The 12,364-nt window shown below is 37.5% G+C and overlaps 2 protein-coding genes across 2 annotated transcripts; both read right to left on the bottom strand.

The window, feature by feature from the left end:
- Positions 1 to 143: 143 nt before the first annotated feature.
- LOC107840579 (pectinesterase 4) lies at positions 144 to 2,453 on the bottom strand. The gene is made up of 2 exons (XM_016684486.2): positions 1,159 to 2,453; positions 144 to 1,074 (listed from the first exon to the last, which is right to left on the bottom strand). The coding sequence occupies exons 1-2, from the start codon at positions 2,243 to 2,245 to the stop codon at positions 368 to 370; spliced, it is 1,794 nt and encodes a 597-aa protein (XP_016539972.1). The 5' UTR covers positions 2,246 to 2,453; the 3' UTR covers positions 144 to 367.
- A 7,364-nt stretch (positions 2,454 to 9,817) lies between these two features.
- LOC107840569 (pectinesterase-like) lies at positions 9,818 to 12,161 on the bottom strand. The gene is made up of 2 exons (XM_016684474.2): positions 10,870 to 12,161; positions 9,818 to 10,780 (listed from the first exon to the last, which is right to left on the bottom strand). Exons 1-2 carry the CDS (start codon positions 11,942 to 11,944, stop codon positions 10,077 to 10,079), a joined length of 1,779 nt encoding a protein of 592 aa, XP_016539960.1. The 5' UTR covers positions 11,945 to 12,161; the 3' UTR covers positions 9,818 to 10,076.
- Positions 12,162 to 12,364: the final 203 nt, after the last annotated feature.

The following is a 12,364-nucleotide window of genomic DNA, read 5'->3' on the forward strand; positions in this document are numbered from 1 at the left end:
CTCCCCTCTGATGTATGTAGAGGGTTGTTTTGGTATGTATTTGGGCCCTTAATTACACTTCTCTTGCACACATACTTGGACAACTTCAATACACATCCACATAAGTCCATCTACGTGATCGTACTCGTATCAAAATTGCTCCGTGGAAATAAGTTAAACTCTTATTAATAAAAGAATACGTTACTTTACACAAAAATGAATTAAATATATATCATTCCTATTTTTTTTTTTAAAAAAAGATGCCAGCTTCTCCAACAAAAAAATAAAAGAACCGATGGAAAAATGCATGGTCAGATAGAGAGGGGCTAGGGTTGAGAAGTAGGTGGTACAATGATGAATAAGATGTTTGTTTGTTTTCTGTTGTGAGTTATTTTCCACCAAGACCAAGGTAGAAAGGTGCATTGGTTCCACGCAACCATTCACCAGCAGCATTACCAAGGAAAGTTCCAACAGAGTATTTAGTAGCTTCCTGTGGGCTAAGGACCTTGAAATTCTTGAAGATTTTGCTCCTTTGGTTAGTGTTAGCACCAGGTCCTCTGTTAGCATACTCATAGACAAAGCATGTCTTTTCGAATTCTCTTTCTGGCCATTTCAAAAATCCCTCAGGCTTGATGAAGTCACCAATCTCGGTCTCCATGAAAATATTGGTGGAGAATTGCTTCCATGGGCGCATTAAGTAAGTTTCGATTTTGAACCTATCTGCGAACAATGCTTGTTCTGCTACGATCTTGCAGTTCTGCAGTACCACCCCATTGATTCCGACATCTTGCTCCTTGCCATCAGCGGTGATGGTGTTTTTTTGGCCGCCCAAAGGCTTCCTCACAATGATCTCACTGTTCTGGATCACAGCTGTTCCCATCCCAAATATGAAATCCAGGGTACCAGAGATGACACATTTGCTGTAGAATTGCGTGCCTGTTTGGTAGTACAAGGTGTCTTGGTATCCCTCCATGCTGCAGTCGAATACCGCCCCCCTATCTCCTGCGATCCTAAGTGCCACTGCTTGGTGCCCTTCTGGACCAGCAGTGTTGCGGAACGTAATTCCCTTGGCTATGAATCCGTCGCTGTTAACACCTGCAAGCCAAATTGCAGCAGATTAATTAGTAATTAATACAAGCATGCACTAGATTAAGCTTATATAATTAACAAAAGACTTGCCGACTGTAGCAGTATGCATGGTGGTTATTTTCATTTTTCCAAAATTTTTGTCACAGCTGATGATGGTTTTCCCTGCACCGTCACCATACATGAAGACGTTTGGTTGATTTTTTTCGACAAGGACCTGTTCGTTGTAAACACCAGCCTTGATGTAGATAATGTATCTGCCTTGATGATTTGGTGGGTAAGCCTTGACAGCATCGACAACGGTCTTAAATTTGCCGCTTCCATCCTTGGCAACGACTGCGTTAGGAGTTAATGGGCCTGATCCGACTGGGGGTAGTGGGGGACCAGCATTACCACCTTTTCCAACCTTTCCTCCCTTTCCTTTTCCTTCTTTTGATTTCTCCAATAGCTTGCGATCAGCAGCGGGGAACCATGTTGGGTAACCGTCCTGGTCCACCTTGGTGAAATCAAGGAGACGTCGGTGAGGAGAGTTATTGCTGTTACCGAGGAGACCTTCAGGGATTTGAATGTTGAAGGATTTCAACACTTGAGACATCTTTGCTATGATGTGTAAGGCATTGCTGGTGAGCTGAGTAGCGTTCATCAGGTCGTTTTGGATAGCAGATTTGTACTCTGGATTGTTGATGGCATCAACACATAAGCTTTGGTAGGCGTAGACCTTTGAAAGCCAATTCAACAGATCGTAGGTATACTGGTGGAGTGACTGGGTATCACTCTCACCAACAACGCTGAGAGAGTCCTGGAGGTCCTCGATAGCGAATTGCAAGAGCTGCTTGCAATCATCCATCGCCATATGATTGTAAGGGTCCTTGTCTTTGTCGACAGAAGTTTTTCCAGTCTCGGCCAGACCCTTTTTCAATTCATCTAGAGTGTTCTGGAAGGCAGCACTAATGTAGTCCTGTGGAGTAGCGGAGTCATTTTTGGCAACTCCTTCGAGTGATTTGGAACATGCATCTTTGAATTGAGTGGCCTGACAGAACTCATGCACTTTCTTCATTTGGAATTTGGTGCTTTTATCATCTTTGCTGTCCCCATTTTTGTGCACAACCATCACAACTCCCACTATCACACCAACTAGAAGAATCAGTGATACCAACGAAACCACTATTTTTCCCACCATCGTTTCGATGTTTTTCTTATATATACTTTTCTTTTCTTATAAATTTTCTCTTTTTCTCTTTTTGGTTTTTGATAATATTCTTTCCCTCTTTCCTATAAAATAATTGTTGAAAGGAAAAAAGGAAAGATGGCAGTTGCCACAACGAGGTAACTCCTCTCGTTTGTGTTTATATTTTTATTAGTAAAATGAAGAATAGATGGATAATTGAATTGCTATGTTACGGGGAGCTTTTTATAGTGTGAATGAAAGAGAGTAGTAACCTTAAATTGCATGGCAACACAAATATGTAGGAAAAGCAGCGTTTGGCACAAAAATAACCTCTAAAATGATGGGATGACCAATAACTCAATGCCGACATGAGTGGTTTTGAATGCAACTAAATGTGAAGAAATATTATGATCATAATTTAAATAACTGAGTGGTTAATCTTGCATCAACCTTGATGAATTATCTCGTTAGAAAGATATGACCTACCCGAACTCAATATGCATATTGCCGAATGTTTTACTCTTTCAAAAGGGTATTGAGAGACTTCTCTTAAGGTTTGTCTGCAAGACCGGTATTGGTTTGGCACTCGACCTTCATTGGAATCCTCTGAACTATGGTGAAATTGAGTAAAGCTTAGATTCGTAACCTCTGATTAAGGAAGGAGGGATCCCAATCATCCCGCCACAATCCTATATATTTTCTTTGCATGTTATAGGCCAACCTCCTAGATTAGCACTCCAGGCTTGCTTTTAGGCCTGTTGTATTTTCGCTTACTTCTCCTTCGGGTTAGATAGCTCATTTTGTCTATTTGATATATTTTCTTTCTTCTTTGATATTTGGGTTATACATTGACTTGTTTTACTTTTTTGTTCTCTTCTACTAATTCTACGTAATACATGATAAATTTTGTGATGTTGCCACACAATCAGAATATGATGAGTGAAATTATTCGCCTGAAGAGTGAGCCTCATCCATAACATAATTCTAATGAAGGCTAATAATCATTAAGCTCACATTGGCCTTAGCTTGTGGGGCCGTAAGATCACGGAGAAAAAATACCTCTCTTTCAAATTTGATAATTGGGATAATTAAGGCATAAGAAATCCCTTGAACCATGGTCATGTTCAGTTACACAACTAAACTAACTATGTGAGTGTGTTACTACACTTGAACTTAATTTTTTCATATTATTTATACTCAATAAATTATGTGAGGGTCCTGTTCCTCCCCCCCCCTCCCCCCTCGCCCCTTATAATAAGCAGTAACCTAATGCAGGTAGTTATCATTAGAGGTAGCCTATGATCCAACTAGCAAAGAAATTGCCATCCTGAATTACCATCCCTTGTATGCTTAGATTGTGTTTTTTCGTCTCTGGTTCTCTAGGACATGCTCTAACTAGTCTTCTTTTGGTTTGTGCTATGCAGTTATCTCTTTTGGTAAATATAATCTGTTATAGATACCTAAGAAAAATGTGGAACCATAAATCAAAATTAAATATATTGCTGAGCTAAAGATAGAGTTTGTTGGGAAAATGAGATTTTGTGGAAAGAAGAAAGAATGAGACGATGAAATGGAAAGAAAAGTAAAAAAATGAAATCGAAAGGGATCTGCGGAAGGAAAAAAAAATGAAAAAAGATGAGTTGGAAGGAAAAACAATTTGTGATTTAAAATTGACATACCATAAAACCATTTGTTTAAAAGATGGTTCATATGTCCCGTCATTCAACATGAGTCATATTTTCCCTTTTGGCTAACTGATGAATATTCACTAAATTAAAAAAATAAATCATTTCTTTTTTGATAGAAATTGCCATGAGACCTTAAAAATAAATCCTACTCATTAATTTTTTTTTTCTCTTCCAAACCTGACCTAGAGGGCCGAGAGGCACCTCTAGAAAATTATCTATTGTTTTTATGATGCTTGTTAGAGTACGTGCCCTACTGATTATCTTATTTTTGTCTAATTGTTGCATATTGATGGAACGGGTTGCCTGACTGTTCCAAGGAAGTAGCAAAACAGAAAGTAAAGAACACAACGATTTTTATGTGGAAAACACCCGGCTCAAAAGGTGTAAAAAAAATACGATCTGCACCTCTACAGGATTTAACCCCAAATTCACTAAATAACTCTGAGCCTCAACAACGACTGATTACAAAACTTTTGTAACCAACAAATAGGAATTATAAACTCTAATTCCTTTAACTCAACGACTAGGAATTATAAACTCTAATTCCTAACTACACACACACCTCCCAAGGTATACGTTCCCAAAGTCTCTGAGTTTTCCCCAACTTGAAGACTAGCTCCTAGTTCAGTTTATAACACACTGAAACTAATAGTACATCAATAGTTCAAATTTAATGAACAACTCTAAAAATCAATGCTAAAACTCTTTGCTGGATTATACTTAGGATCAGGTTCTTCAATGTGTTTCTTCAGTGATTGAGTAGCACTTCGTGAAGTCAATCTATCGATTGTGCTTTTCTGCTTTTTAAGTGCGTAGTTTATTCTGACTGATGTATCTTCTATTTAAGCACAACTCTTCAAAGAGTCATTCTTTATTTCAAACTCCCCTTTCAATCATAACTCTTATTGCATAGAGTTCTACTTCAAGTGAGACTCATTCTTCAATTTCAACTCTTGTCTCCTTAGTGTTGTAGTAAAACTCCAACTCTTTAAATCAACACATGTTTATTTATTAGAATCTTTCTCCTCCCACACATGAAACTCTTCAGGATATACTCAGAATTGAAACTCCTTCTGTAGGCACTAAAGTATAAAACACTAGAATGAAAAAAGTTAGTCAATGGGTTATAAACATTGTACAACCCTCCTATCTTTCCCATTTTGGCATCATCGAAAACCATTTTAATGCAATAATACTAGCCAAAGTGAATTGTTATGCTATTCATGGCCATTGGGGATATCACCAAAATAATCTGACAAAGACTTTAGCCAACATAGTAATGTATAAAGAAAGCAAAAATATGAGTTAATTTAGCAAAGATAACCATTCCATTCAACTGCCAGAGCATGTTCCACATTTAACCTAAGCTAGTACTGAACAAAGCAAAACAACTAAGCATTAATAAAAAATATGGTATAAAAGTGGGACATGGCTAAGGATACGAATAGTGAGGAACTGATGAGGAAGGTGGAACAAGTGTTATCAACTGTGTCAATTAACGAATGACTTCAACATTTTCATCCCTTTCTCAATCAAGGTCAAGCTTCAAAGTCATGATCCTAGACTGAAGAACCACTTATTCTGCTTCATGACTGTCAGATGCATCTTCTAGTTCAGAATTTATCTCAGCTAAATCATTCTTCTCATTATTTTTTTTGCAATGAATTTTAGCCCTTCTTATTGAACCAGGTAGAGCAACATGATTCATTTGTTCAAAAATATCCATTGTTGTTTGAAAAGTCAAACCTAAACTTGGATTGAGAAATCCTAAAAGATATGAGTCAATTAGGAACTAAAAAAGAGAGAGCATGTCCCTTTTCATTCTTCAGAAACATATGCTGCATGTGATTGATGATCAAGCTTGATAAATCCATGGTACAAAACTGATATTTTGGTTGAGAGAGAAGAAGGAATTTCTGGTGTAGGATTAACACATTTGTGCACAACCATTTGGAGAGAGTCAAAGAAAAATTAGTCAACCAATTCATCAGCATCATAGGACAAGGGGAGGATGAAGTGTGACGTATGGAATGGGTGTGCTCAACTATTTCAAATTAGACAACCTATGCTTATGTCAATGTAGAGCATACCTGATAAGAGGAACTTTGTGGTTACAATTGCTTGCTTGTACCTATTTTCTGCACAATCTAATACAAAATTAGGTTAGAAGATTAAAAAATCTGGAATTGGGACACACAACTAAATATGCAAGACTGAATAGAATAACATTTTAGCTAATAAGATTTAAAAGAAAAATGGTTATTCTAGTCAATCATTGAGGGGAGTTAATGCAATTTTAACTTAGTGCCTTTGGTGCTTCTCCAGTCATTTAAGTAACCCCTATAGTCAATATTTTTATAGCCCTCAAAAGTGAAATTACTTTCATTTGAATACCATAGTCTCAAGCCATTGATTCCCATGAGATATCTTAAGATTCTTGTGACAACACCAATTCTTATGAATTACCAACAAAATTATCATCAGCTTGTGTTGGTGTTATTGATGTATCAATTTCTTGATTTATTGTTCCCCTATCAATATGCCCTTAGTCTATACAATAGTTGAACCAGATGGTACAACATCTTCCCGTGTATGCTTATCAGCTTCACTGTTATTCTTTTTTTTTGCCATCTCAAAAAAAATCCACTCCCCTTTTAAATGTGTTGAGTAAAAGAAACTTTATTTGCTTCCAGTCTTATACCTTGAGCAAGCTTTATCAATGTACAAATTTTGTTTGCCTCCTTTCACTCTCACCTGCAAAACAAATTAGGGGTTAACTTTAGGCACCTGACAAGCTTGGGTCCTTTCTTATGAGAAAAATAATATATAAGGTTCCTTCTATCCCATCGAGGCAATAGGTTATGTGACTTGTTTCTATGACCAGATTTGATCTTCTTGTGAGTTTGTGCTAACATGGAATCAGATTTTTTTGCTAAGCTTATGCTTCTTGATTTGCTTTTTGCTGAAACTGGACATTCAATGGTTGGATGCCCCTGGTTACCACAAATATAACACAGATCTTTAATAGCATTAGAACTTTTATAAAAGCCCAACCCAACCTTTTCATTGTGAGTTCTTTGACCTAACTTATGAATAATTCTTGAAGAATGTGTCCATCTATTAGCTCTTTCAAGATCAAGTTTCAATTTAGAAACTTCTTGACTCAATTGACTAACCTTTTTTTTTCACAAAAGTATTCATGTTTAATCTTAGTCAATTATGACTCAATTTTTTCTTGTTCCTCACTTTTGACCCTTTTTATTTTTTCAGAAAGAGTGAGTTTCAAGATTTCAGATTTAAGGGTCAGGTTTGATGAATCAAGTCTGCTAACCTGTTCCTTAAGAGTGCAGTTTTCCTTTTCAACAGTGTTCTAACAAGTTTCTAGATCAATAAAATCAAACTTGAGACTTGCAAGATTGTTGAATAACTCATCCCTATCAGAAGTTAATTCTTGGAAATCATCAATTAGAGCACTCATTAAGGAAATAAGTTTTATTTTAGAAAACAAATGCAACTTTTCTTTAAGTTCAAATATACTTACCTCAGAATCATCATCTTCTTGCTCCAATTTTAAATCTCCAAGAGCCATGAGTACTGTTTCATCAACTTCATTATCATCCGAGTCAGATCCTCAAGCTGCCACCACTGCATATTCTTTCTTTTTTTTTTTTAATTCCTTTTCATCCCTTTTATTTCTCTATTCTATTTGCCAGACAGGACAATCCCTGATCTGATGATCAGTCTTACCACACTTGAAGCATCTATTTGGATTGTCATTGGACCATTTCTTGGTACCTGTTCCCTCCTTCTTTTTAAAGATTTTGCTGAAGTTTTTAGCTATAAAGGAAACTTGTTTTTCATCAAGTTCAATTTCTTCATCATTATCAGATGCCTTCAGAGCTAAGGTATCCTCAGGGGCTGCTAGCTCTTTAGTTCCATCAATTTCCATTTCATAAGTTCTCAGATTCCCTACTAGTTCATCTAGTGTCATACCTGTGAGATCCTTATTTTCCTCCCTAATAATAGTTACTTTAACATTCCATTTTGATTTTGGTAGCACCCTCAATACCCTTTCAACTAGTTCTTCAACAGTGATAACTTTTCCCAAAGAAGTCAACTCATTTGTCAAGGCAGTAAGCCTTGTCATTATTTTATGCAAGGTTTCATTCTCCTTCATCTTAAAAGCTTCGTATTCAATAAAGAGAAGAGCAATCCTAAATTTTCTTACCTGAGAGGTACCCTCATATGCATTGACCAGTGCATCCCAAATTTTCTTAGCAGTGGTACAATTTGGCACTCTGTTGTATTCAGCCGATCCTAGTCCACAGACTAAGATGTTCTTAGCCTTAGCATTTTTCTTTAATGTCATTAATTCATTAGCGGTAAACTTACTTCTTACCTTCTTGACCCGTTCACCATTTTCTAATTTCATTGGAATAGTAGGACCATCAGTGATCCTGTCCCATAACTCGTAGTCTTCTCCTTGAATGAACGTTTCCATCCCAGCTTTCCACCAAATGAAGTGAGAACCATCAAAGAGTGGAGGTCTAATAGTGGATTGACCTTTACTGTGACCAGTAGGTGGTGCGAAATTCATCATATTGATCTTTGTCTTAGGTGCTAGCCCTTTTTAAGACAACCTTTCTATGGTACCACTTTATAGAGTACGTGCCCTACTGATTATCTTATTTTCGCCTAACTGTTGCCTATCGATGGAACGGGTTTCCTGACATGTTCCAAGGAAGCAGTAAACAGAAAGTAAAGAACATAATGATTTTTACGTGGAAAACACTTGGCTCAAAAGGTGTAAAAAACCACGACCTGCACCTCTACAGGATTTAATCCCAACTTCGCTAAATAACTTTGAGCCTCAACAACGACCGATTACAAAACTCTTGTAACCAACAAATAGGAATTATAAACTCTAATTCCTTTAACTCAACGACTAGGAATTATAAACTCTAATTCCTAACTACACACACACCTCCCAAGGTATGTGTTTCCCAAGTCTCTGAGTTTTCTCCAACTCGAAGACTAGCTCCTGGTTCAGTTTATAACACACTGAAACTAATATTACATCAATAGTTTAAACACAATGAACTACTCTAAAAATCAATGCTAAAACTCTTAGCTGGATTCTATACTTAGGACCAGGTTCTTCAATGTGTTTTTTCAGTGATTGAGTAGTACTTCGTGAAGTCAATCTGTCGATTGCTCTTTTCTGCTTTTTAAGTGCGTAGTTTATTCTGACTGATGCATCTTCTATTTAAGCACAACTCTTCAAAGAGTCATTCTTTATTTCAAACTCCCCTTCAATCATAACTCTTATTGCATAGAGTTCTACTTCAAGTGAGACTCCTTCTTCAATTCCAACTCTTGTCTGCTTAGTGTTGTAGTAAAACTCCAACTCTTTAAATCAGCACATATTTATTTATCAGAATCTTTCTCCTCCCACACATGGAACTCTTCAGGATATACTCAGAAGTGAAACTTCTTCTACACTTAGGACTCTTTTTTCAACTCAACTTGCTTTCCCTTATCATTAAGTGTTTGAATCAAATTCAACTTGTTATATTCCCCACATGATCACTAACTTGAGTATATTAGAATTAGGCTTGCTTATTTGTTCCTTTCTTTAAGCAATCTTGTCTGCATCTATCAGTGAAACTGAAAATCTGCTTTCCTATGTGTGGACCAGCTCAAGTAACATGTTTCATTCATGTGTCAGTTTGTCAATCATCAAAACTACATAGTACCCAACAGTGCTTGTCAATGACTTTTATATACAATGAAGGAAAAAGCATAGGTATATCAGTTAGATCGATAGGGAAGGACTAAATATATATTCGGAATATTTGGAAGGACAACTAATGAGACGGACATTAAGAGGAACAAATAACATTGGAATTTTCATGTCTTATAATCAATGAATTCGTTACATACATAGAAATGAATTCTATTGTGTCTATCATAAATATATATTATTCCTAATTTTTTAAATAAAAAGATGCTAGCTTCTCCAAAAAAAAAAAAAACAAAACAAAAAAAACATCCCCATGCAAAAATTGCATGGTTAGATAGAGGGGGGCTAGGGTTGAGAAGTAGGTGGTACAATGATGAATGAAATATGATGTTTGTTTGTTTCTTGTTGTGATTTATTTTCCACCAAGACCAAGGTAGAAAGGTGCACTTGTTCTAGGCAACCATTCATTAGCACTAAGGAAAGTTCCAACAGTGTATTTAGTAGCTTCCTGTGGACTAAGGACCTTGTAATTCTTGAAGATTTTGCTCCTTCGGTTAGTGTTAGCACCAGGTCCTCTGTTGGCATACTCATAGATAAAGCATGTATTTTCGTAATCTTTGTCTGGCCATTTCATAAATCCCTCGGGCCTAATAAGATCACCGATCTCGTTCTCCATGAAAATATTGGTGGAGAATTTCTTCCATGGACGCGTTAAGTAATTTTCATATTTGAACCTATCTGCAAAGTATGATTGTTCTGCTACGATCTTGCAATTCTGCACTACCACTCCAGTGATTCCGACATCTTGCTCCTTGCCATCAGCTGTGATGGTGTTCTGACTATTGAGTCTTTGAGGCCTCCTCAAAATGATCTCACTGTTCTGGATCACAGCAGTGCCCCTCCCGAATATGAAATCCAAGGTACCAGATATGACACAGTTGCGGTAGAATTGCCTGTATGTTTGGTAGTACAAGGTGTCTTGGAATCCCTCTATGCTGCAGTCGAATACTGCCCCCTTATCTCCTGAGATCCTAAGTGCCACTGCTTGTTCCCCTACTGGACCAGCAGTGTTGCGGAACGTAATTCCCTTGGCTATGAACTCCGCGCTGTTTACACCTGCAAGCCAAATTGCAGCATATCAGAAATTAATATAATCATACACTAGATTAGGATATACTTATATAACGAAGTAACAAAATACTTTCCGACTGTAGCAGTATTCATGGTGGTTATTTTCATTTTTCCAAAATTTTTGTCACAGGTGATGATGGTTTTCCCTGCGCCGTCACCATACATGAAGACGTTTGGTTGTGCTTTGTCGACAAGGACCTGTTCGTTGTAAACACCAGCCTTGATGTAGATAATGTATCTGCCTTGATGATTTGGTGGGTAAGCCTTGACAGCATCGCTAACGGTCTTAAATTTGCCGCTTCCATCCTTGGCAACGACTGCGTTAGGAGTTAATGGGCCTGATCCGACTGGGGGTAGTGGGGGACCAGCATCACCACCTTTTCCTCCCTTTCCTTTTCCTTCTTTGGATTTCCCCAATAGCTTGCGATCAGCAGCGGGGAACCATGTTGGGTAACCGTCCTGGTCCACCTTGTTGAAATCAAGGAGACGGCGGTGAGGAGAGCTGTCGTTATCGTGGTGATCTTCGGGGATTTGAATGTTGAAGGCTTTCAACAAGCTAGACATCTCTGCTACGATGTGTAAGGCATTGCTGGTGAGCTGAGTGGCGTTCATCAGGCCGTTTCCGATAGCAGATTTGTACTCTGGCTTTTCGATGGCATCAATGCATATGCTTTGGTAGGCGTAGACCCCTGAAAGCCAATTCAACAGATCGTAGGTATACTTGTGGAGTGACTGGGTATCGGTTTCAGCAACAATGTTGAGCGAGTCGTCGAGCTCCTCGATAGCAAATTGCACGAGCTTCTTGCAATCATCCACCGCCATATAATTATAAGGGTCGCTTTTTTTGTCAACAGAAGTTTTTCCAGTCTCGTTCAGACCCTTTTTCAATGCATCCAGAGTGTTCTGGAAGGCAGCAATAATGTAGTCCTGTACAGTAGCGGACTCGTTTTTGGCAACTCCTTGGAGTGATTTGGCACATGCATCTTGGAATTCAGTGGCCTGACAGAACTCATGCACTTTCTTCATTTGGACTTTGATGCTTTTATCATCTTTGCTGTTCCCATCTTTGTTCACAATCACCACAATTCCCACTATCACACCAACTAGAAGAATCAACGATATTAACGAAATCATTATTTTTCCCCCCATCTTTTAGATTTTTTTCTTTTATATGCTTTTCTTTTATAAATTTTCTCTTTTTTTTTTGGTATGTGATAATATTCTTTCCCTCTTTCCAACAAAATAATTGTAGAAAGGAAAAAAGGAAAGACGCTATTGGTCACAACGAGGTAACTCCTCTCGTTGGGGTTTATTGTTTTATTAGTAAACCGAAGAGAAGATGGATGCTTGAATTGTGATGTTATACAGAACTTTTTATATGAATAAAGGAAAGATATTGCTAACCTTAAATTTGCATGACCACACGAACATGTAGGAAGAGTTACGTTGTTGTACTAAGACAACCTCTAAAATGATGGAATGACCAATAACTCAATAACGACATGAGTGAGTTTGAATGTAACTAAATGTGAAGAAATGTTCTGATCAAAGATTTCAATGTTACACCGT

This window comes from Capsicum annuum, chromosome 1 (genome assembly GCF_002878395.1).
Source record: "Capsicum annuum cultivar UCD-10X-F1 chromosome 1, UCD10Xv1.1, whole genome shotgun sequence".
Lineage (NCBI taxonomy): Eukaryota > Viridiplantae > Streptophyta > Magnoliopsida > Solanales > Solanaceae > Capsicum > Capsicum annuum.

Coding starts and splice junctions, on each gene's coding strand:
- LOC107840579 (XM_016684486.2), bottom strand. CDS start 2,245: ATGGTGGGAAAAATAGTGGTTTCGTTGGTATCACTGATTCTTCTAGTT. Junction 1,075..1,158: donor CATGCATACTGCTACAGTCG/GCAAGTCTTTTG, acceptor TTTGGCTTGCAG/GTGTTAACAGCGACGGATTC.
- LOC107840569 (XM_016684474.2), bottom strand. CDS start 11,944: ATGGGGGGAAAAATAATGATTTCGTTAATATCGTTGATTCTTCTAGTT. Junction 10,781..10,869: donor CATGAATACTGCTACAGTCG/GAAAGTATTTTG, acceptor TTTGGCTTGCAG/GTGTAAACAGCGCGGAGTTC.